This window comes from Taudactylus pleione, unplaced genomic scaffold, assembly GCF_031769625.1.
Source record: "Taudactylus pleione unplaced genomic scaffold, aTauple2 ptg000054l, whole genome shotgun sequence".
NCBI classification, from domain to species: domain Eukaryota; kingdom Metazoa; phylum Chordata; class Amphibia; order Anura; family Myobatrachidae; genus Taudactylus; species Taudactylus pleione.
This window is the reverse complement of record NW_028284456.1, coordinates 6,467,908-6,493,662: the sequence shown is the minus strand read 5'-3', so window position 1 is coordinate 6,493,662 and position 25,755 is coordinate 6,467,908. Positions and strand designations below refer to the sequence as shown.

At 44.4% G+C, this 25,755-nt stretch overlaps 1 protein-coding gene and 1 pseudogene across 1 annotated transcript in view; both read right to left on the bottom strand.

The window, feature by feature from the left end:
• The window catches only part of LOC148535219 (putative tyrosine carboxypeptidase MATCAP2), a 537,393-nt pseudogene that overhangs the window by 273,298 nt on the left and 238,340 nt on the right, over positions 1 to 25,755 (bottom strand).
• Positions 1 to 25,755, bottom strand: part of ITPRID1 (ITPR interacting domain containing 1) — a 262,968-nt gene that overhangs the window by 207,693 nt on the left and 29,520 nt on the right. Inside the window, exon 3 of the mRNA XM_088464401.1 lies at positions 7,480 to 7,641. Within this exon, the coding sequence (XP_088320527.1) occupies positions 7,480 to 7,641 (162 nt within the window). The remainder of the gene's footprint in view (positions 1 to 7,479; positions 7,642 to 25,755) is intronic.

The window sequence follows — 25,755 nt, the reverse complement described above, 5'->3', positions numbered from 1 at the left end:
AGACTCCATCTTTAAGGCAGGTTTGACAGCCAACCCGAAAAAGTGTTGTCTAGGGATGGAGGAAGTAAAACATCTAGGATACACCATTGGCAGAGGTTTGATAAAACCACAGCTCAATAAGATTGAGGCAATACAGAACTGGCCACGACCCCTCAATAAGAAGCAGGTGAGAGGCTTCTTAGGGATCACTGGATACTATAGGAGGTTCATACCCAGTTTTGCCACCATTGCGGTCCCACTTACTGACCTTACCAAGGGCAAACAAAAAAATAATGGTAGAATGGGGTCCTGAAGCGGAGAAACTTTCCAAGAATTAAAAATAGCCTTATGTACCCAACCTGTTCTGGGGACCCCTAATTTTGACAAAGAGTTTGTGGTACAAACCGATGCGTCCGGTGTAGGCATCGGAGCGGACCTGTCCCAAAGCAAAGAGGGTGAGGAACACCCTATTTTTTACCTAAGCAGGAAATTGAATATACATGAGAGAAAGTATGCCACAGTGGAGAAGGTAGCTTTGGCCATAAAATGGGCGTTAGAAACTCTCAGGTACTATTTGGTGGGAAGAAAGTTCAAACTGATTACTGACCATGCCCCTCTGAAATGGATGTCAGAAAGCAAGGACAGTAACGCAAGAATAACGAGTTGGTTCTTGGCACTACAAACCTTTACATTTTCGGTAGAACACAGGTCAGGAAGCCAGCTGGCCAATGCAGACACATTGTCACGCGTTCATTGCTTGGGGGCTTCAGTTGTTCCGCCTCACCGGTCGAAACAAAGGGGGGGATATGTGATAGGAACACTGGTAAAGTGGTCAGTGGTAGATACATTTGTACTATGTTTTTGACCTATGTGTTCTAAAAAACCCCAGGAGAAAAGTCTGCAGTGAAGCAGATTTGAGTGTCGGATTTTTGAAAAGCCGGTTTGGGTCTTGGGGGTGTGGATGTGAGGAGAGGGTGGCCTCCATCCACAGGCCACTCCAGGTTTTGGGCTTTTTTAGCCTGTTAGCAGGCTCATTATGGTCTGCACCTGGAACTGGCTGATATAGGCTGTCTGTGATTGTAAGATAGTGTCTCATACCTGGGAGAGCAAGCAGACTGGCTTGCTCAGAGACACTTGGTGAAAACTACCTGTAAGTCTTGTGCATATGCTTGTGTTGATGGTGGAGGCAGTAGGCCCCACTATTTCTGTAGAGAGGGAACCTCTTATCTAGGTAGCACCCAGACGGGCTAGCGTTTACTTTTATGTTTTGTTTTCCTTTTTGCACAATAAAGGCTGGTACCGACCAGCTAGTACGAGACCCCAGACTGGTGTACTATTTTTCCGGTTGCTGTGTGTGTGAAGAAGGAGTTCATCTACCCCAGGAGAGGGACCCCTAATCCGGTCGTGTTACAACATATACAAGAAAAGGGGGACAAGGACAAGCACCTGATAGTGTAGTGATTTTAAAATATTTATTCAGAAGTATGTGCTCAATATATATGTGTATCGTTAGTACGCTTGTTGGTTAAGCGTATCAGGTTAGTCTTTCATGGTAACCCGGGAGCTTCACGCTGGAAAACGCCTTAATTTCAAATGATACCCTATTTTCTCCCCAATTCTCAGAATTCCACGGTCAGCAACCTTATCAAAGAAAAGAGTGCCTCTATAGTACCAGTAGGATATTGGACCTGGACCAGAGCACACCACAAATTGAGAGTGCAGCTTTTCCATTATAAGGAATACAGTTTGCAAGTTCCTTTATGGGTCTTATATAACCTTCAAGTTTTGGATTGTTAAGCCCCTGAAGAAGTCCTAAGGGACGAAAAGCGTCGGGTGTGATCCATTTGTCAGAAGGGAGGAACCTGCTTTGATTAAGATCTGGCCCATTAAGGGTAAAGGCAGAAATGTACCATCATCCTCCCATGTTAAGACAATGGGGAACTACTTGTGTAAGCATTTTAATGTTATCAATTTTAGGTCATAAGACAAATTACTTATTAAATAAAATGTTTGTCTACTTCATCTAACGGTTGGCCGTTGTGCCATTCTTTGGATGTTTTCTGGTAAGAGGGTCTTTTTGAGAAATTTCATCCTGGATCTATAGATTCATCTATCAAAAACTTGGAAGTTTACTTCTAAATACAGAGAAGTTACCTAAGAATCAGATCATACATCTTAATTGGACATTTAATGGTGCAATGTTTACATTGCTGAAGGATTCTTATCCATAATATAATTATTGGTTTTGTGCGCCCTCTAAATATTATATATATATATAATATATATATATATATATATATATATTGTGAGATTTTGCTGCCTACCTGGCAGCCTGCTCCTCGTATTCCTCTTCAAAGCAAGTACACCACCATGCCAAATTTGGTGGTCCAAAATTCTGGCCATGCATAAAGGACAAACAGACAGGCAGACACGCTGTCACGCTTATCATATAGACATTGTAAGAATCTGCTTACAAAAGAAGGACTCTTCACACTGGCCGGTTATGTCAGATGGTTTCTTTACTTATCACAAAATGTTGTTATAGCACATTTGAATACATGAGATGGATACCTGACACTAGCTATGCCCCACTAGCCCTAGCTATCGTCCGCCCATCGGATCCCACAATCCTTTTATCCATCACACATTCCAGAGCATTCACATCCATTTAATATATAGATATAGATATTGATCCTGTGTAAACCAAATAGAAAATGCAATGTAGTACAACTGGAATTCCCCCTCAAAAAATCCCACAAAAATCACCATAAAATAATACCAACCAATCACAACAAATGACTGATGTGAAATTACTATAATTAGGACTCCCCTTCACCGCAGGCCAATTCGAGTGGCTAGGGTGATTGGTTGAGTCTTTGGGAATCTCAGCTTTTATAGTTTTTTGGGCCTGATTCAGTGTTGTACTGTAAAGGCACCACCGCTGTATCTCTGAAGATGCAGCATCGTAACCACTGCGGCCCATCAGGTTACTCAGGATTCTTGGCTAAACAACGCTGCCGGGGCCTGTGAAACTGTGTCCTAGAATGGCGCCCCTAAACGCCAACAGGATGTCAATCATGCTGTGGCTTACGGGGCTCTGTGATCGACGTCGCAGCAGTATGGAGGCACATGTGCACTGCCTTTCTGAAGCATGCACAGTCCTCCAACCATTAGAAATCTGCATGACCATCGAAACACAGAATAACTTATAGTCAGGCTCTGTGTCGTCTGTACTGTGCTCATTTTTCATGGGGATTTTTATGTTGTTTGTTTTCCAGTTTGGATGACAAAGTAAAATAAGGTTGGATTTGTCATTTGGACAACGGATAATGAATAAAGAATTTATTTTATTTAATACAGTGGTGAGAGAGGGTTTTATATTTATTTACAGTCTACTTGAAAATTGTCTATGTCCGCCTATATTCTTTTTACTCTTTTGAAAAGATGAGCTGGGGTATTAGGGACCTTTGTCCATTTTATTGGGACCACTTGGTTGTCTAAGTGGCTACTAAATGTGTGTCTCATTAATTACCCTCACAATCCCATCTGCCCATACCTAAAAGAGCCACAAAACATGTTAGTGTGGTGATGGGAGCCTCTGGGAGGTATCACACTGTTTTTTTTTACCAACACTCCATAAAAGAATGAGCAGTGCCTGGAGCTAGTTTTACTATAGTAAAGGGACCCCCTATCTCATGGTCTCCTTGGTATAGTGGAAACCAGTATAAGCTGATGGCTGTTGATTTGGGAACTGCATGCCGTTTTTATAACTTTATATCTATTCATTTATCGTTACTGCAGTGAGCTGTGAATGGGACATTAGAAGTATAGGTCAAAAAGTCTTAGCTAGTGTAGAGCCCTTTTTTCAGAGGGGGAATGGTTGTGCATGGCAATGAACACCACTGAAAAAGCTCTCAATCCTCCCATTTATCTTGTTGGAGTCTAGCTACCTAAAATAAAATCCTTTCGATTGGGAATGACTTCACTCCACCTATCTCCTCCACACTGCCTGTGCAAATTTCTGTGACTATTATTGCTCCGCAAACCTAGGCATTCCTTTGAAGTTGTAAGCACTTTTGTGCAAATCGAGTTGCAAATAAAGTAAAAAAATATATTTACATTGTGTAACAACCATTTAACACTTCCTTAAATAACATCCACAGATTGCTTTGCATTGAACCCAACTGACTGACATTAAAAAACCCACATCATTATTATTTTAATGCATGCAGTTGTGTGTAACAGAGCACTGCTACATAATGTGTCAGTGATCGTACTTATGTGATATAGTGGTTGCGTGTGTATAATTTGATGCTTCTTTTGGTTTGCATTTGAAAGGTGATATAAATAGAAATTGAATTGCTACAGCTCTGGTACATGTCTATATGATTTACTACCCTTCTCCCCTATGTAAACTAAATGTTAATTCTACTGTATTTGATTTTCCAAACTGTGAAGTAAATGTAGATCATACTTGCCTACTTTTGAAAAAACATTTCAGGGAGACTGTTAAAGTAGCACCAATGAGCGCGATTTAAAGTGGGCGTGTACTGCTACATCTGAGAGGTGTGTCATAACATTGCCTTACATCCAAATGTAAACACCCCAAAGCAGTTAGTAAGATCTATTTGTTGATGAAAACTAGAGATGAGCGGGTCCAGTTCCCTGAGAACCGGACCCACCCGAATTTCGGGGATCCGATTGTGATCCGAGCGCAGCTCGGATCTCCCTGTCTGCCCCGGATCCCTGACCCGAGGCAAGACCTCTCGACCCCTCTGTCGAGTTGCGAGGTTTTGTTTTCAGCAGGCTTAACGCTGATTGGCTGAGAGAGCCGTCTGTCACGGCTCTCAGCCAATCAGCATTAAGCCCATTGAAAACACTACAAAGGAGAAAAAATGAGAAAATAGGAGAAAAAAGGAGAAATCCCCCGCCACCTGACACCACCTGACACTGCTGGCACCCTCCGCTGCCGACACCGCTGGCACCCCCACTGGCAGCATCCCCCGCTGCCGACACCACCGCTGCCGACACTCCTGCACTGCTGCCCAACGTACTGAGGACACCGTCAAAGACCCCCACACTGCTGACAGTGCCGACACTCCCACAGTGAGGACACCACCAGCACCCCTGCACTGCCGATATAGTCAGCAAACCTGCACTGAGGACACCGCTGGCACCCCCACTCTGCCAACACCGCCGACACCCTGCATTGAGAACACCCCTGCACTGCCGACACAGTCAGCAAACCTGCACTGAGGACACCGTTGGCACCCCTGCTCTGCCGACACCGCCGGAACCTTGCATTGAGAGCACCCCTGCACTGCCGACACAGTAAGCAAACCTGCAATGAGGATACTGCTGGCACCCCCGCTCTGCCAACACCGCCGGTACCCTTTACTGAGAACACTGCCAGCACTGCCATTCTATGTACTGAGGACACCGCCAGCAACCCCCGCACTGCCGACACAGCCAGCAAACCTGTACTAAGACACCGCTGGATCCCCGCACTGCCGACACAGCCAGCAAACCTGCACTAAGACACCGCTGGCACCCCCGCACTGCCGACACAGCTCAGCAAACCTGCACTAAAGACACCGCTGGCACCCTCGCAATGCCGACACAGCCAGAAAACCTGCACTAAAGACACCGCTGGCACCCCTGCACTGCCGATACAGCCAGCCAACCTACACTAAGACACCGCTGCACCTCCACACTGCCGACACAGCCAGCAAACCTGCACTAAGACACCGCTGCACCCCCGCACTGCCGACACAGCCAGCAAACCTGCACTAAAGACACTGCTGGCACCCCCGCACTGCCGAAATCACCAGTACCCTTCACTGAGGACACTGCCAGTACCGCAGCACTGCCATTCCATGTACTGAGGACACCGTCAGCAACCCCGCTCTGCCGACACTGCTGTAACAGTAAGTGAACTATTGGTGTATCCAACACACTGTATCCGTATTGGAAATTAGAAACTGAACTGCCACATGTTAGTGCCACTCACTGTGTTACTTAGCTTAGTCAGCCAGCTAGCTGGCAGCAACCTTTTGGCCTTAACTAGATTAAGCAAATAATATTGTGAGGTGGTCAAAATTGATTGGAAATTACTGGAAATAAATGTTATTGAGGTTAATTATACTGTAGGAACAAAAACAGGCCCATTTTATGTGATTTTAGCTGTTTTTATGATTTTTTAAGAAAAATCCAGATCCAAAACCAAAACACGAAAACAAAACACGGAGGTGAGGTTTTGGCAAAACCAATCCAGCTCCAAAACCAGGGTAGATCCAGATCCAAAACCAAAACCAAAACAAGGGGCACATCTCTAATGAAAACACACTAATACTTTCCAGAAAATACATGTAGCCATAGGCATCATTGTGCCTTATATAACCAATGCAGGGAAATTATACTAATGATCCCATATGAATGTACAGATATCTGTTTTTTTTAAATATAACAGCCTCATAATGGGGGTAAGGATGAAATGAGGGAGATTGCTAGACTCTTCAGGGAGACAGGGAGATTACTACTATTTCAGGGAGTCTCCCTGACAATGAGGGACAGTTGGCAAGTACAGTATGATGTAAATGCAATGTAATGTTGTTGTTGTGGATTTCAGTCGAAACTCGGAAGAGAGATTTTGCAATCCGGAAAGGGGCCATGAGATATATAATGAATGCGGAATGAGGGGACTCTGGGCTAGCATAAAGGGGAATAAAGTGGCTCTGGGGCTGATATGTTGACAACATTGTCCCCAGCTATGTTAATTTTTGTCATGGTAGGGGGGGAACAAAGGAAATGTCTGCCCTGGGCTCCACTTGGTCTAGAACTGGCTCTGTTACCATTGTGCAGTTAGAATAAAGAAAAGGTGGGTTGGCGTTGCAAACACAAATACACTAAATATTAGATATAATAAATCACAAAATTTACTACAAATAATGAAATAATGTAATAATACATACTTATAGATACCTAGGGATCAATCACTATAAATAGCACAATAAAAGGATAAAATAGGAAATAAGATCCCTATTACACAAATACATAAAAATATTTTTCATGAATACTAGAGAGTGCTCACCGTGCATAATAAATAATTCAGTCCACAAGAATTCTTAATAGTAATTAATAAATATCCTCAGATGAAATAGGCCAAGTGCACAAAGAACTCCACACCAATAAAGGGAACTGGATATCCAAGCTGGAAATCACCATAGAATGTATTAGATGCTCGGCAAGGTGTAGAGAGCACCTGGCATATCACAGTGACTGTTCCTTAATGGAAGCAGGTGTAAATAAGCTCACTAAACTAGGCAGCTAAGGTGAATCTGTAGCCAGGGGGAGAAAACACAGAAGGCCAGATGGTAATGCACAATGATGTGCACAGGTTTGGTAGAATCCAATGACCGAGCTGCAACGGGGTGGACACCGACAGCACAGTGGGACCACTGCTCCTGCCAGCAGATGAAGGGCTGGGTAACCTGGACTCACCATCGACTGTTCCGCTAGCTCCGTTGTTAATGGCCGCATTGGGGTGAGTACCGGTGAATGATCAATATCAGTCGCAACCCTGAGCTCTGTTCTGGGTGCAACGTGGCACTTCCTGTCAATATGCCTCCGATCTTGTGCATGAAGGTTTAACATATAGCGGCACTGGAAAAAAGGATAAGAGCAACTCCAAGGATATATTTACTAAAGTGCAGGTTTTAGAAGTGGAGATGTTGCCCATAGCAACTAATCAGAATTTATCTAGCACCATCTAGAACATAATAGCTAGAATCTGATTGGTTGCTATGGCAAAACCATTTACACTTCTATAGACCCGCACTTTAGTAAATATACCCCCTAGTTTCAATGTGTAGTTTGGTTGTCTGAGCATTTTTACGTCTACACCAGAGATAGGCATATCAAGTGGCTGTATGTTTTTACCTCTTTGTGCAAATGTTCATCCTTATTATCACTGTACACCACAGTATTACAGTCTGTTGTGAATAAGGCTTGCAGTTAGTCATGTTTGACTCATATTTGAAATAACCACTGCTTTGGCTTACACAAAGTTTGTCACATTTTTAGGGGAGGACACTTTCTTCCTTCAAGTCATCATTCATTATAAAATAACTAGTGTTATCAATTGACCAGGCGTCAGGGACGTTTTAAGAGAGAGGAGGGGGCCCGCACTTCTCTCCACTCCTCTCTCTAGCAATGCGCAATGCAGTAGATCCTGCGCATGCGCGGGTGTCCTGGGAAATGCCATGCCGTTTGACAGCAGTACTGCGCATGCACAAGTCACCGGGAAAATGGCCACCACCATTTTCCCAGTGATCTTTGCTGCTCCGCAGAGCAGCACTCTGGATATAAAGACTATATGGGTGCAGGGTGTGCGGTGTGGGCCCCCCTGAACCCATTATAGATACTCTACTGCCAGGGGTGTATCTAGGGGTCCAAGCGCCCCTGGCAAAGTAATGGACTGGCGCCCCTCCATATTTTCTAATTACATTCTGTACTTATAACGTACAGAATATAATAAAATTATGATGGATATAATAACCCCCTTGCTGTTTCTACAGCCAGCACCCCCTTCTGTCTCCATCAGCCAGTACCCCGTTCTCTATCACCAGTCTGTCTTCTCAGCCAGCACATCCTTCTGTCTCTAGAGCCATCACACACTTGTTTATTCAAGCACCCACTACTGTCTGATCAGCCACCCCCCCTTCTCTCTGACCAGCCAGCCCTCCTTCTCTCTCACCAGTTAGCCCCCCTTCTCTCACCAGCCAGCCCCTTCTCTCTTACGAGCCAGCCCCCCTTCTCTTTCACCAACCAGCCCTCCTCTTTCACCAGCCAGTCCCCTTCTCTCTCACCAGCCAGCCTCCTTCTCTATTACCAGCCACCCTCCTGTCTCAGTTGTGTATAGATCCCCTTTCAGTCAACCCAGCCAGCAACCCCTTCTGTCTCATCAGCCAGCCCCCGTATGTTTCACCAGCCAACCCCCCTCTGTCTCTCCAGATCCAACCCCCTTCTGTCTCTCCAGCCCCTGGCCCCACCGCATACAGCCCCCACAGTCCACAGATACTCACCATCACTGGGCATCTAGATGTTACCCAGCGGCTGTGCTCATCATGCTGTGACCGGCTCCTCAGTGTGTGTGTGGTGCGCATGACATCATGACCGCACCTTGTCTAAAAAAAAAAAAACACTAAACTTTATTCATTGTAATAGGCAGCCTCCGGCAAGTGCCAAAAGGATCCAGCGGAGGGCCGGGACTCTAATCCTGGCAGTCCTATCCTGATTCTACCTGAGCAAACTTGATGACTCATGCAAGTTCATATGAAATCCAGAGTTTCTATGTTTGCATGCAAGGGCGTAACTAGAACTTTGTGGGCCACATTGCAAGATATTAAAAGGCCCCACCCCAGAGGTAAAAAGACACATACATTTGCCCCCACAAAGAGCCCATATTGTTATGCCACAGAGACCCCATTTAGGTTATGCCACGCAGTAGTATCCCCTATACACATTATGGTATGCAGTAGTAGTGCTCTTATACATTATGTCACACAGTAATGCCCCTTACACTACACAGTAATGCCCCCTAACACATTATACCACATTGTTTCCTTTACATATTATGCCACATAGTAGTAGTGCCCCATAAAACACATTATTCCACAATAGTAGTGCCCCTTACACATTATGCCCCCCAGCAACTTACCTCCCCGTGTCCCTCCAGCAGCCACTTTCCTCCCTCTGTGTGTCATCAGCTGCCATCAGATGTGGATTTGGGGCCGGGCTGCCACCTAATTACAGCTGGCACACCAACTGGCAGTGGCAGACATAGACAGACAGCACCAGCGCAGTTTGAATCTGGCACCATTTGCGAGCCGATCAGAGCTCGCGGATCGGCAGCCAGTCAGGAGCCAACACTGTTGATTGGCTGCCGGTCCACAAGCTCTGATTGTCTTGCGACTGGCAGAGCTGTCTCTCCATGACTGCCTGTCAGTGTACCAACTGTAATCAGCTGGCATGCATGTTAACAAACAGTGGGGCCCTTTACAGGATCAATGCAATAGGGTTATAGGCGATGACAATGTAAACAAATAAAGGCTACAGGTGTACCTCAGGGTCCAGTCTTCAACCCGGGCAACACAAGTTATCCCAGCTAGTACTTAATATGCACACATTCCGTGAACACTATTATCATTTAATAGCTGTACATGTATAGCATTACAGGGATTGTTAGGCTGCTGCATAGTTGTCTTGAGATTTGTCTATATAATTAGGAGTTGTCAAATGAAAAAAAACAAGCAAAATTAAGTAAAAAATTGTTCTTGATTCTGTATTCTACATTTGAAAATGCTGACATTACAACATGTATTTCAAGAGTTAACGTTCAGTTGTTTTGTTTAATTCAAATGAAGCAACTACAAACTGTAGTAGTGACATCAGTAGTAAAATTAGTTTATCCGCTGTCACCATAGAGCTGTGCAAAACAAGGCAAAAAAGTTTACCTTTATGCAGAACAAACCATTGAACAAATAATCATACCATAATTGAACTTTAAAGTAAAATTTCTATTTTTTTTATTTGCCCTGACTTTTCATGTTTCCCAATATCCAACAATTTTCTTTTTCTATGCATTCTTAACAATTGTTTTTATTGATTTTAGATGACTCATTAAACTGTTGTATTCTCCAACACCGATCTAGTTATAGTAACAAATAATTTCCTCGCTTTACCTTATACTGTAATATTATGCTGTGTGAGCATTGCATATAGGAGTGCCTACAACCATAGTGAGGTCAGATTTGGGACCAGATCCATTCTTATTGAGAAGATAGCATTACCTATAGACATGTCTGTTTATTCCATTGAAAGCATCTGTAAAAATGTTTCTGACAATATTTTAACAACTTTTGCTGCACGAACATATGAAGATTCGAGATGTGCGGGTCTGGATATCTGAAATCCAAACACACCCGAAATTTAGGGGTTCCAAGTAGAATCGGATTAAGGTTCGGATTCACTTTTGTGTCCTGATCCGAACAGAGGGCCTAATTCAGACCCGCTCGCGAGCGCTGAGTTCTCGCAAGCGGGTCGATGGTGCCCTAATGCGCATGTGCACGACAGAGGTAGCTCCGTCGTGCGCATGCGCGAGACCCGCATAGCGACAGCCAAGCTGTCGCTATGGGTCTCGCACCAAAGGGGGTGTGCTGTCGATGGTGAGTGACAGCACGCCCCCTTTGGTGGGCGTGCCGGGGGCGTTGCTGCCCAGACGGAGGCGTTCCCATAGGAACACCTACCGTCTGGGTCCGGCCCCACTGACATCACTAGTGATGTCAGTGGGAGTGCTTTTGGCTCTGATAGAGCCAAAAGCACTTGCGGCAGCGAGACCCTACCGCAGGGTCTCGTCGCAAGCCCGATGGTCGCGATGGTTTTGACCATCGCGACCATCTTTTTGGCCGCTCGCATAAGCTGTTGGTGGTCACCCACAGCTATGCGAGCGGCCAGGAGGCCTCTCCATTTTTAGGTAGGAGGGCCCTGATTCAGAGCGAGCGCTCTGGTCAGAGCGTCCGGCTCTGAATCAGGCCCAGAGTCCCGGTTCGGGTCTGTTGCCGGAAACGGGTTTTGGATTCGGACAAATTAGCTGTTTTTATCGATTTTTAATCGATTTTTATCCGAATTCAAAACCGAAACATTTGAGGGTGGTTTTGCAAAACCAATACATGGGGGTCCGCTCACATCTCTAATGAAGATATACTTAAAACATATAGGTAGATGTACTAAAGGCCGAAATGCAGTCAAAAACTCAGAAAACCCCTGTTTTCTGAGTTTTGGCCGCATTTCCGTATGTATGAAGCTTGGACCCAGTGGGTAACGCCATCTCAATAGAAGCCTATGGGCTTCTTTTCACGTTTCCCCCTGAGAGGAATCCAATCGGATCCCACCCAGCAACCGCCCACGGCGCACTTGTCATGCTGTGAATGCGCAGGACGCCAGAGGGATTTCTGGGTCTCTCTATCGCAAAAAACAGCTCTTACCGGTAGAGCTGTCATTTGCGATTTAAATCGCATTTCTTGATACATAACGTGATACGTAGTATGGAACCGACAAGTGGCGGAATGTAGTACATCCTGTACATTTTAGTACATCCTGCCCATACTGTATTCAGACTATGTTGCTGTTGCAATTTGAATGCATTATCAACTTTTGTACTATGAATATTGCCCTGTCCACGTCTAATGTTGATTCAGTAAAAAAAAAAAAAAAAAAAACATGTTTGAAGTGCTGGACATGCCCCATGATGCATGACCATAACATTTCTCATGCACACGCAGCTAAGTGTTTGTCCCGATTTCTCCAGCTTAAAAGGTGGAAGGTATGTGAAAGGCAGGGATAGACATGGAACTAATGCTTACAAAATTTCTTTATTTTCAACATTTTGGAGAATCAAATCATGTCGCCCATAATTATCCCCTTAGCACCTGCAATCTAGGCAGACTCTCTACCGTCAAACAACAGTAACCAGAAGAGCCTAATCTTAACCTATAGCAGAATTTCCTTTCCCTTAAAACTAGTTGTGCTTATTAGTAGTCAGCTGCAACCAGGACTTATGCGTGAATCTGAGATGTTTAATGATAAGGGATACCAGGTACCAGACCTAGAAAACCACTGAAATAAAACAGTAATCAAATAAACATACACAAATACGCAATCTCAGGCCGGACTCAGTATGAATGACAGTCCAATAAAATTTCTTTATTTTCAACATTTTGGAGAATCAAATCATGTCGCCCATAATTATCCACTTAGCACAAATAAACATACACAAATACGCAATCTCAGGCCGGACTCAGTATGAATGACCGCCGGCCCTATGGCCGGCAGTTCAAATCCCGATGCCATAAGACCAACAGGAGTGAAGATCCCAACAGGGGATTAAGGTAAGTAAAACTAACCCTACTTTCCCCCTAACCCTCTCTTAGGGGTGCCTAACCCTAACCTCTCCCCCTAGTGCCTAACCCTAACCCCCCATCCCCGCAGCCTACACCTAAATCTCCTGGGGAGGTGCCTAACCTAACCTCCCCTCGAAGGTGCATAACCCTAACCCACCCTTCCCCTAGCCTAACCCTCCCAGGGGGGTTTCAACGCCTATCATTAGACCCCTGCCCAGATTTGACAGTCCAATAAAATGTCTTTATTTTCAACATTTTGGAGAATCAAATCATTTCGCCCATAATTATCCCCTTAGCACCTGCAATCTAGGCAGACTCTCTATCGTCAAACAATAGTAACCAGAAGAGCCTAATCTTAACCTATACCAGAATTCCCTTTCTCTTAAAACTAGTTGTGCTTATTAGTAGTCAGCTGCAACCAGGACTTATGCGTGAATCTGAGATGTTTAATGATAAGGGATACCAGGTACCAGACCTAGAAAACCACTGAAATAAAACAGTAATCAAATAAACATAAACAAATATTTCGACCATCAGCTTCCTGACTGCATCCCCTCAGGCCAGCTTTCGCAAATATGCAGCAACAAATCAGCATCAGGAAGAGTAGTCCAAATCCAAAGCTGAGGTCAGGGCAGGCGGTCAACAGGCAAGATAAGGAGGCAGGCAGGGCCGAAAGACCAGAGAACCAAATAAAAAGACATTAAAAAATACCAGCACACCTAATAAAAATTATCATGGGCAATGAGCTGCATGTACCCTGACCTATTATTCACAGACCCAGAACACAGTGACTGATCAGCTGCAATCATGGGGTGTAAATGTTGTCATTGCTTTGGGGCCTAGAAGCTTAGGTGGCCCTGGACCGAGCTCATATACTGGTCTACCAAGTTCCTGAAATTACCGGGCCTGAAAAGAGGGAAAAGTCAGTTACAATCTGTCTCTCAGTAAAGCTCCACACTGATATGATCCATCTGCACACTCCTGTTTCGTGTACACAGACACAGCTGATCTAATGCGTAAAGAGAAGGCTTTTTACTGCCTTTATGAATCTAGGGGACGGGAACTAATCTCCGAGATTAGGATGGTGCCAGAAGGGACAGTGTGATAGTGTGCATACATTAAGAAGATTTCTAAGTAGAATTTCCTGCATTAGGAAGTGTCCCCTCAGGTAGAAGCTAGTTGGTCCCTGCCCCCTGTGTGGCATAATGTGAACGTGAAGCACGGTGTGCCATAATATATACTGGCAACACTATAATGTGGCATATTATGAACTGGAGGAATAAAATGTACTGGTGGCATGTATGGTAAAATGAGAAATAGGGCACTTCTATGGGGCATAAAATAAACTAGGGCACTATTACTGTACGGTGCATTAAATGAACTAGATCAATATTATGAGGCATAAAATGAATAAACACTGTAGAGATAGGTGTCTCTCTAGAAGCATTAGAGAAAGCCCCCTTTAAAATGTTGCTATGGGGCCCACAAAGTTCTGGTTATGCCTCTGGCTGCAATCAACCCATACCTGTCTATTTACTATAATATATACATAATCAAAAAGAGAAGTTAAGGTAGTCAAAGTTACATATCACAGTAAAAGTTCATTTATCATTTATCATGGTACATTTATTGAAGGCAATATTGAATATTGTGAAATATAATTGGATTTGACTTTCTTTTGTCACTGTATTTTCCTTATTAATATATATTATATAATTCCCACTATATTTAATGGTCACTACTAATTTAACTAGTGATGAACGGGTCCAGTTCTCAGAGAACCGGACCCACCCAAACTTTCAGATCCGAGCAGAGATCTGAGTCCGGCTCGGGTTTTCCCGCTTGACTATAATCTCAAAATGAGGCAAAACGTTATCCTCCCGCTGTCAGATAACGCTGTTAGAAGCCGGTTTTGGATTCTATAAAGGTCCCGGTGATTGGCGCCATTTTCACTCTGTTTGTGGAGAGTGAACTGAACAGACGTGTTGCTGTCACTGTCTGTGTCAGTGTGTTGTCCAACTTGTCCTGTAGGGGTCTGGGGCTGAAGGCTGTGTTGATGTCCTGTCCATCAAGGGGCTAGGACTGCAGTTCATAAAGCGGTGCTGTGTTGTCCAGGGAGGGTGCTCTGGCAATCAGGAGTGCTCTTCTCAAGTGTAAAAAAAATAAAAGTGGTAGCGGAGTGTGTTATTCTTTTCATACAAAATATTGTGACACTGTAGGGCATTGATACCATAGTGTAATATTTAAAATTGGTACAAATTGACATGTGTGATGTACCCCACTTCCTCGTGTTTGTTGATTTGGAGAATGATCAGCTGAGAGTAGAGCAGGAACCACATACTAGTGCTGGAGCTGCTGCCAGTGCCACCAGTCATGACGATATTAGTCCATTTTCGTCATCTACTAAAGTCGATGCCCAAGGGCATACAGTGTTTAAGTCAGGGCATCTAAAATCAAAGAACCAATCTTTTACAGTGGTAAAGAAAAAACATCAAAGGGAAAGTTAGCTGCAGAAAGACATAAAATTGGCAATATGCCTTTCACCACATGAAATCGCAAGGAAAGGCTAAGGCCTTGGTCTTTATTTATCACTGGTGGTTCTGCCTCATGATGACGTAAGCACAAGTGAACATGCTGACATAGAAATAGAGGATGCTTCTGTGGAAGTGCACCAGGATGAGGAGGATATTTGTGTAGCTGACTCTAATAAGGAAGTTGATGATGAGGATGTTAATGATGATGAGGATTGTTGTTTGTGTAAATCAGGCACCAGTGGAAGAAACAGTTGTTTCCCATGATAAGGAACAGCCCCTTGTCATGTCTGGGCATAAGACAAAAAAATCCACTTCTAATGTTTAGAATTATTTCTACCCAAATCCGGACAACAATTGTCAAGCCAACTCTACCATTTGTAAAGCTAGAGTAAGCAGAGGTAGGGATCTTAAACATCTAGGGACCTCCTCCCTGTTACGTCATCTGCAGCGCATCTGTCACGACCAGGGTATTTCAGCATGGCGCTAGGCGAGTGTTACCTGTGAGGTCATTGTGGCGCGGGCTGTCTGGTGGCGGAGCTGGTGTCTGGTGGGGGGCTTTGGCTGCGCGTGTTGTTGTGCAGGCCTGTTGTCACTCTGCGCTGGTAAGGCCTGGCGGCGTCTCCATTCCGTTTGGCATGGGCGCCGCCATTTTGCCTTCTGGCCATGTGATGCGGCTGGCCAATCCTGGTGAGGCACATGTTCCCTCCGGCCAGTAACAGCACGGCATGGGGTATTTAGGAAGGGTCAGTGCCTTCCTTCTTTGCCAGTGCAACGTGTATCTCAGCCTAGCTGAGAGGGAGTTCTCTGTGCTTATCCTGTTCCTGTGAATTCGTTGTCTGCCAGTCTGCCTGTCAGCTCCTAGCTCCCACTGGACTACCCCGATTCCTCCATCACCCTTGCCCATACCTGAGTGCCTGAGCCTGCTGACATCCTGAGCTTCAGTTCACTACCTGCATACCTGGCTTGTTTATTTTCAGTTCACTACCTGCATACCTGGCTTGATTATTTTCAGTTTCACTACCTGCACACCTGGACAGCTTTAATTGTTTCTACTTGGACATTAACCCTTTTTACTTCCACCACAGAACTCTTGTGCACATTTATATATTCCTGGACTTTTATTTACTGCCACATTATATGTCTACTCAAGCACTTATTAAAATCTGCTTCTGTGATCGCTCCTGCTACCACCCCGAGTCCACAAACAACCCAGAACATAACAGCATCCATCAAAAAAGTTTTTGTAACATTCAGAAACTTTGGCTAAGCAAGTAACAACAAACAGTCCAGTGTCAGCTAGCTCCCTTCTCTCTGCTAGATCCAAGCACCTGCTATCTTCACCACCAACATCTTCATCAACAATATCCTCAATCATGAAGCAATTGGTTTTTTTTCATCCCCCAGAAGACAAGCTGCCAATGGGCAGCTGACATTGCTGGCAATGATCTGTACGTGCATGCACAAACTGGCTTTACAGAGGCAAGATGTTTATGCCATCATCATCTGATTCCTCACCCTCATCAGTGTCTACATCATCTTACTTCACCCAATATTAATTCGTCCATGCTGGAATCTACCAGAACAGGTGCCTCTGTAATTTTTGGACGTAATTGGTGAAATTTGTAGTTAATTTTGATGAACATCCTCTTTTCTACATTATGAGGAAGTAGCCTCCTACGCCGATCGCTGACAAGGTTCCCAGCTGTACTGAAAAATCTTTCAGAGTACACACTGGAGGGTGGGCAGCTCAAGTAAAGCAAAGCCAGTTTGTGCAAGGGCCTCCAAATTGCCTTTTTTTCCTGCTAGTAGTCAAACGGACTGCCTGACATGTCTATTTGGATGCTATCATTAAAAATAGTCCTTAACCATTCTGTGAATGGTGACCATAACTGAAGGAGGAGCCATCGCTGCATCACATGCCACTGGAGCTGACAATTTGCTTACCAGCAGGTCTTTGCATCTCTTCAGATCTGTGTCCGTTTTTTTTCTTTCCCTGCCTTCAACTACATACATACTCCAACTCCCTCAAACCTCTTGAATAATAAAAATATTTGTTTCCTGATGTGCCATGTTGGAAGTTGAACTGTCGCAGCTGCTACAATCTTTGACATGTGGTGGCTGAATGCCAAAGATGTCCACAAATGTTAATGGCCACAGACAGCATCTCCTGCATGCCCCTTAATTTTTAAAAAAATTCTGAAACACCAAGTTGATTTTGTGGGCAAAACTTGGGACATACAGTATTGTTCAGCCATACTCTCCCCTCCTCCTTCATAAATTTGCTTCGGAATCAAAAATGTAAATTAAATTTACTAACGGTCAACCCTTCCTGTCCCTGCCTTCAACTACATTCATACTCCAACTCCCTCAGGCCTCTTGAGTAATGAAAACACATGTTTCCTTATGTGCCATGTTGGGAGCTGAACTATCACGTGCTTGTGCTGCCTACTGCTACCGCTTAGCTTAGTGAGCCAGCTAGCTTGATGCAAATGTTGGGCCTAAACTGGATGAACACCATATTGTGAGCTGTGAGGTGGTCAAAATTGACTGGAAATTAGTGGAAATTAATGTTATTCAGGTTAATAATACTGTAGGAACAAAAATAAGCCCAAATTATGTGATTTAAGCAGTTTTTATCAATTTGAAAAAAAAATACAGATCCAATACCAAAACACGCAAGGGTGGTTTTGTCAAAACCAAATCCTGATCCAAAGCCAAAACCAAAACACTGGGGTCGGCACATCATCTCTAATTTAAACAGTGATTCCATTATGTATGATCACACAGCAGTTACATATAGAAACTCAATATCAGCCCCTTACTGCACTTCAGGCATGACCTTGTGGAGCAGTGTACACCATAAGGATTTATTGGTGTATCTGCAAGCTCTGCAACCAGATAGGCAAAGACTTTTCTGGGAAAGGGGGTGTCCAAGACCATGATGTCAGCATGCAACGTTAAGTGTGGACAAGAAGCCACACTTGTGCTGGTCATTTTGTGCTGTCTGTAAATTTTATTAAGCAGAGTTGAATGCAGAGTAAATGAGTGACTTATTTAGGACTATGCTGAATACATTATTTCCCGTGACTCAAAATCTATGTGAAAAACAAACTGAAATAAGAAAATCAATTTAGAAAATCAAGTGGACTTGAAAAATACAAAGAGCAGGAGTTAAGCAGGTACACAGGCTTCATCATTTATTTGTTTTTTTAATTCTAAAGAAATGTTAATCAAAAGGATTGTTTAGAAAAGGATGACTCAGGCTTACGAGTGGGCGTATAAATAATTCTCAGGTTCCACAACTGTTGAGTCAAACTGAATTTGTTTTCTTATGATAGCTTCTTTATTAATTTATAACATTGGGGAACAAAAAAAAATATATTTTTTCTTGCCAAGGATTTAAGATCGGTGTGAGAGTACTTGCAGGTCCTATTTTCGCATTAGATTTTCGCTATAGCTGAATTGGCTCCAGTTTTCAAATTAATGAAAATTATAACATTCAATTATTTTCTCCATTTGAAGTACCTTACTAGTCTATGCCTGCTTTACTTAACAGAATCGACTTACTGTAGTTTTGCTCTTTTAACAACTACCCTCTTTCAACAATAACAAGAATTTGTTTTATTTGTGATAACGTAGCTGGTAGTCACATTTGAGACACATAACACATTCAAATCTCCTCACTAACACTGGGAGGAGATGTGGCAGCGCACTGCTGAGCCTGCTGGGATATCCTCAGACCACAGCCACACCTCCTCCCAGCATACAGAGAGGAGCAACACAACACATTCATATCTCCTCACTAACACTGGGAGGAGACGTGGCAGTGCACTGCTGAGCCTGCTGGGACATCCTCAGACCACAGCCACACCTCCTCCCAGCATACAGAGAGGAGCAACACAACACATTCATATCTCCTCACTAATGCTGGGAGGAGACGTGGCAGTGCACTGCTGAGCCTGCTAGGACATCCTCAGACCACAGCCACACCTCCTCCCAGCATACAGAGAGGAGCAACACAACACATTCATATCTCCTCACTAACACTGGGAGGAGATGTGGCAGTGCACTGCTGAGCCTGCTGGGACATCCTCAGACCACAGCCACGCCTCCTCCCAGCATACAGAGAGGAGCAACACAACACATTCATATCTCCTCACTACCACTGGGAGGAGACGTGGCAGTGCACTGCTGAGCCTGCTGGGACATCCTCAAACCATAGCCACGCCTCCTCCCAGCATACAGAAAGGAGCAACACAACACATTCATATCTCCTCACTAACACTGGGAGGAGATGTGGCAGTGCACTGCTGAGCCTGCTGGGACATCCTCAGACCATAGCCACACCTCCTCCCAGCATACATAGAGGAGCAACACAACACATTCATATCTCCTCACTAACACTGGGAGGAGGCGTGGCAGTGCACTGCTGAGCCTGCTGGGACATCCTCAGACCATAGCCACACCTCCTCCTCCCAGCATACAGAGAGGAGCAACGGAGAGGACCTAGTGACGCAGTTAGCACACCTCCTGTTCATTTGTTTGGCCCTCTCTCTGTCCCACCACAACCAAGTTCCCGCCGTTTGGGCTTGTTTTGTTCAGTATGTCCTCAGCTTTTGTTGGGAGTTAGCATTGAATGTGTTAAACAAAATGTTTTCGCCATAAAAATGAGTTCTTCTTGGAGACAGTGTACTAACAACCCTGATATTTTTTGTTATATTTGTGGCAAATATAGTATTGCAAAATAAATAAAAAATATATCTGTATATGTAAAACAAGCATATCAGGCTTATTTTGGACGTCACATAAACCAGCAAGACAAGATTTGGGTGCCTTACAAAGTTTGTGAAACCTGCGTGGAATCACTCCGCAATTGGACTAAAGGTGATCAAAAAGGACTTCATTTCGGCATAACAATGATGTGATGTGAGCCAAAAGATCACTTGAGTGACTGCTATTTTGTGCTGTAAATGTGAAGGGTATGAAATGATTTAAGAAACACAAATGGGAATACCCAAGTATGAATTCTGCAAAACAACCGAAGATTTACCTGTACCATCATTCAGTTCTTTGTGCAAAGTTGAATGTGAGGATGTGGAAATGTTAATTTCATCCAGTGCAAGTGACAACACAGATGAAAGCGATTTAATTCGTGACTTGAATTTATCAAAAAAAGGAGCTGAGCTTTTAGCATCCAGACTTCAAGAAAAGAACTGTCTTGAGACGGATGTTACTATAACGTTGTATCGAAATAGAGAGCAAGCCATACTGCCATTCTTTAGCCAAGATAACAATCTTGTGTATTGCAACAATTTTCCGGAACTTCTCCAGGTGATGGGCTTACCAGAATATTAAGCAGAAGACTGGTGGCTCTTTTGGGATAGTTCTAAAAGGAGCTTAAAATGCATATTACTGCACAATGGGAATACATCTGTGTCGATTCCTATCGGTCATTCAACAAAACTTAAAGAACAGTATGAAATTATCAAGTTAGTCTTAGAAAAAATAGCTTATTCTTAGGGATGAGCGGGTTCGGATTTCTGAAATCCGAACCCCCCCAATCCGAGTCGTATCCGAGTCAGGCTCGACTTTTCCCGCCTGACTCGGAACTGAAATCGAGGCAAACAGTCATCATCCCGCCTTCCGGATCTCGCGGGTTTTGGATTCTATAAAAGGTCCCCGCGTCAGCACCAGTTCTCACTCCGGCTGTGGACAGTGAAGAGGGAGGGTGGGAGCTAGGGCTGGCTCGGCTGTGTTGTGCTGCTGTTGTCTATAGGGGCTGTGACCACTCAGTCCATAGGGGCTGACTGGGCTGTGTTGTGCTGCTGTTGTCTATGGGGGCTGGCTGGGCTGTGTTGTGCTGCTATCATAGGGGCTGGCTGGGCTGTTTTGTGCAGTCAGTTGTCCATAGGGGCTGTGTCCACTCCAAAGTCTATAGGGGCTGGCTGGACTGTGTTGTGCAGTGTCCCATAAAGGCTGTAGTCCTAGAGGGGTGCTGTAGTGTTGTCCAGGGGGTGATCTGTGCATCAGGGGTGCTCCCCCAAAGTGCACTCCAAAAAAACAATAATTTTTTTTTCTGTGTTTGTGAATTGTGTGTGCAGTAGCCGCATGTGCATCAACAAAGTAACGCCAAGCGTGCGCCTGTGTCATAAGTAAAGGGCCAGCTGCCTTGACCGTTAAAGGGTGCTGTAGCCCCCAAAGTGCACTCCAAACAAAATAAAAAAATATTTTCTGCGTTTGTGAATTGTGTGCACTGTGGCTGCACGTGTATCAACAAAGGAGCAGCGCCAAGCGTGCACCTGTGTCCCATAAGTCTGTTAAAGGGTGGTGTAACCGCCAAAGTGCACTCCACAAAAAATAAACAATAATTTTTTTTCTGTGTTTGTGTGCGAAATGTATGCGCAGTAGCCGCACGTGCATCAACACAGCAGCAGCGCCAAGCGTGCGACTGTGTCATAAGTCAAGGGCCGGTTTGGACATCTGGTCCGGACTGAAGGACGTGCCAACAATGTCAATCTCTGACATGTCTACTGTCACTGCATATGATACTGTCACCACTGACAGAATGGTGGAGGAATTATTTTCTGTGTTTGTGAATTGTGTGCACTGTGGCTGCACGTGCATCAACAAAGGAGCAGTGCCAAGCGTGCGCCTGTGTCATAAGTAAAGGGCCGGATGGATTGTCCGTTAAAGGGTGTAACCCCTAAAGTGCACTCCAAAAAAAATAAAAAAATCTTTTTTTTCTGTCTTTGTGAATTGTGTAGGCTGTAGCCGCACCTGCATCCTCAAAGCAGCAGCGACAAGCGTGCGTCCGTCTGTTAAAGGGTGGTGTAACCCTCAAAGTGTGCTCCACAAAAAATAAAAAATTCTTTTTTTTTCTGTCTTTGTGAATTGTGTAGGTTGTAGCCGCACCTGCATTCTCAAAGCAGCAGCGACAAGCGTGCGTCCGTCTGTTAAAGGGTGGTGTAACCCTCAAAGTGCGCTCCACAAAAAATAAAAAATTCTTCTTTTTTTTTTCTGTCTTTGTGAATTGTGTGGGCTGTAGCCACACCTGCATCCTCAAAGCAGCAGCGACAAGCGTGCATCTGTCTGTTAAAGGGTGGTGTAACCCACAATGTGCGCTCCAACCAAAATAAAATAATAATCTTTTTTTCTGTTTGTGTGTGAAATGTATGCGCAGTAGCCGCACCTGCATCCTCAAAGCAGCAGCGACAAGCGTGCGTCTGTCTGTTAAAGTGTGGTGTAACCCCCAAAGTGCACTCCAACAAAAATAAAACATTTTCTTCTGTGTTTGTGAATTGTGTGCACTGTATGTGCATCAACAAAGGAGCAGCGCCAAGCGTGCGCCTGTGTCCCATAAGTCTGTTAAAGGGTGGTGTAATCCCCAAAGTGCACTCCACAAAAAATAAACAATTCTTTTTTTTCTCTGTGTGCGAAATGTATGCGCAGTAGCCGCAGGTGCATCAACACAGCAGCAGCGCCAAGCGTGCGCCTGTGTCATAAATCAAGGGCCGGTTTGGACATCTGGTCCGGACTGAAGGACGTGTCAACAATTTCTGACATGTCTACTGTCACTGCATATGATACTGTTACCATTGACAGAATGGTGGAGGATTACATCGGTGACAGCATCCAAGTAGGCATGTCAGACAGTCCGTACCTGTACTGGCACGAAAAAGAGGCAATTTGGAGGCCCCTGTACAAACTGGCTCTATTTTACCTGCGTTGCCCCCCCTCCAGTGTGTACTCCGAAAGAGTGTTTAGTGCAGCCGGGAACCTTGTCAGCGAAAGGCGTAGGAGGTTGCTTCCACAAAATGTGGAGAAGATGATGTTCATAAAAATGAATTATCAACTCTTCCAGGGAGACCAGCCTCCAGAACGTACAGAGGGACCTGTGGTGGTGGATTCCAGCAGGGATGAATTAATACTCTGTGAGGATGAGGATGTACACAACACAGAAGAGGGTGAGGAATCGGTGGATGAGGAGGATGAGGACAACATCTTGCCTCCTTGTTTTGTTCGGGCCCAAACGAACCAATCATTTCAGCCACAGTCGTGTGGCAGACCCTGGCGCTGAAATGATTGGTTTATTAAAGTGTGCATGTCCTGTTTATACAACATAAGGGTGGGTGGGAGGGCCCAAGGACAATTCCATCTTTTTTTTCTTTGCATTATGTACTGTTTGGGGCCTAGTTTTTCAAACTGTCATCCTGTCTGCCACTGCAGTGTCACTCCTAGATGGGCCACTTGTTTGTGCCGCCCACTCGTGTCGCTTAGCATAGTCATCCAGCTACCTCGGTGCAACTTTTTGGACATAAAAACACTATTGTGAGGTGTTCAGAATAGACTGGAAATGAGTGGAAATTAAGGTTATTGAGGTTAATAATAGCATAGGAGCAGAAAAACCCACAAATTCTTTTAGCTGTTTTTATGCTTTTTTTAAAAAAAAAATACAGATTCTAAACACAAAACCCAGAACCCAAAACACGGAAGGGTTGTTTTGGCAAAACAATCCAGATCCAAAACACGAAGAAAGATCCAGATCCAAAACCAAAACACAAAACACGAAAAGTGGCCGGTGCACACCCCTACTTATTCTCAGCATCAGTGGTCTGTTTGTGTCGATTTAAAAATGGTAAACTTTCTTCTTGGGCAGCAAAGTGGATATACTAAGTATCCTTGTCATATTTGCTTATAGGATAGTCGTGCAAAACAAAAGCACTGGCAGCATGGCCTCCAAGAGAAGTTATAACTGTCGGAGAAGCCAACATCAATCATGAGCCCTTAACCACTTAACTGACGAATTATTTTTCCAAAAACTGCTCCAAAATTGTCGGTTTCTTTTATTATTGAATTAGGTCAAGAACATAATTTTAAACTTATCCATCACTATTTTATTTGAAAAAAAATATTTTTTTAAAACACAGCATACCATAAAAATAGCAATTTTTATGTTATACTGTAGTGATGGCGATTGACAGCTGTACCATCGATGGTTCAACCATCGTTAATAGCCATCAATTGTTTAGCGATTGGTCGAGATCTGTGTAGACCACAACTGCCGATCTTTTCTAAACATCGATTGAGGGTTGCCATCGATAGTGTAACATTGATGGCCACCAGCAATGGCAAACCACTTGCTTTCAGTCAGACCATCGATGGTTTGCAAACCATCGATGGTCGGTTGCCATCCCTAATCAGAGGCTCTGCGATATATATATACATATACGCATATATATACATATATATATAAATATAGATATATATACACACACACGCATTTATATATATATACACATATATAGACATACACACATATATATATATATATATATATATACACACATACATATATACGCATATATATATTAGGGGTGAGCGGGTTCGGATTTCTGAAATCCGAACCCCCCCGAGCCCCCCCGATCCGAGTCCGATCCGAGTCAGGCTCGACTTTTCCCGCCTGACTCGGATCTGACATCGAGGCAAAACGTCATCATCCCGCCTTCCGAGTCTCGCGGGTTTTGGATCCTATATAAGGTACCCGCGTCGGCGCCATTTTCTCACTCGGCTGTGGACAGTGAAGAGGGAGGGTGGGAGTTAGTGCTGTGTAGTGTAGTGTAGTGTAGTGCTGCTGTTGTCCACTACTTCAAAGTCCATAGGGGCTGGCTGTGTTGTGCTGTGCTGCTGTTGTTAATAGGGGCTGTGTCCACTACTTCAAAGTCCATAGGGGCTGGCTGGACTGTGTTGTGCAGTCAGTTCCAAAGTCCTGTGCAGTGTCCCAGTCCTAAAGGGGTGCTGTAGTGTTGTCCAGGGGGTGCTCTGTCCATCAGGGGTGCTCCCCCCAAGTGCTAAAAAAATAATATATTTTCTGTGTTTGTGAATTGTGTGCGCAGTAGCCGCACGTGCATCAACAAAGTAGTGCCAAGCGTGCGCCTGTGTCATAAGTAAAGGGCCGGCTGGCTTGACCGTTAAGGGTGCTGTAACCCCCGAAAGTACACTCCAGTCCAAACCAAAAAAAAAATTATTTTCTGTGTTTGTGAATTGTGTGCGCAGTAGCCGCACGTGCATCAACAAAGTAGTGCCAAGCGTGCGCCTGTGTCATAAGTAAAGGGCCGGCTGGCTTGACCGTTAAGGGTGCTGTAACCCCCGAAAGTACACTCCAGTCCAAACCTAAAAAAAAATTATTTTCTGTGTTTGTGAATTGTGTGCGCAGTAGCCGCACGTGCATCAACAAAGTAGTGCCAAGCGTGCGCCTGTGTCATAAGTAAAGGGCCGGCTGGCTT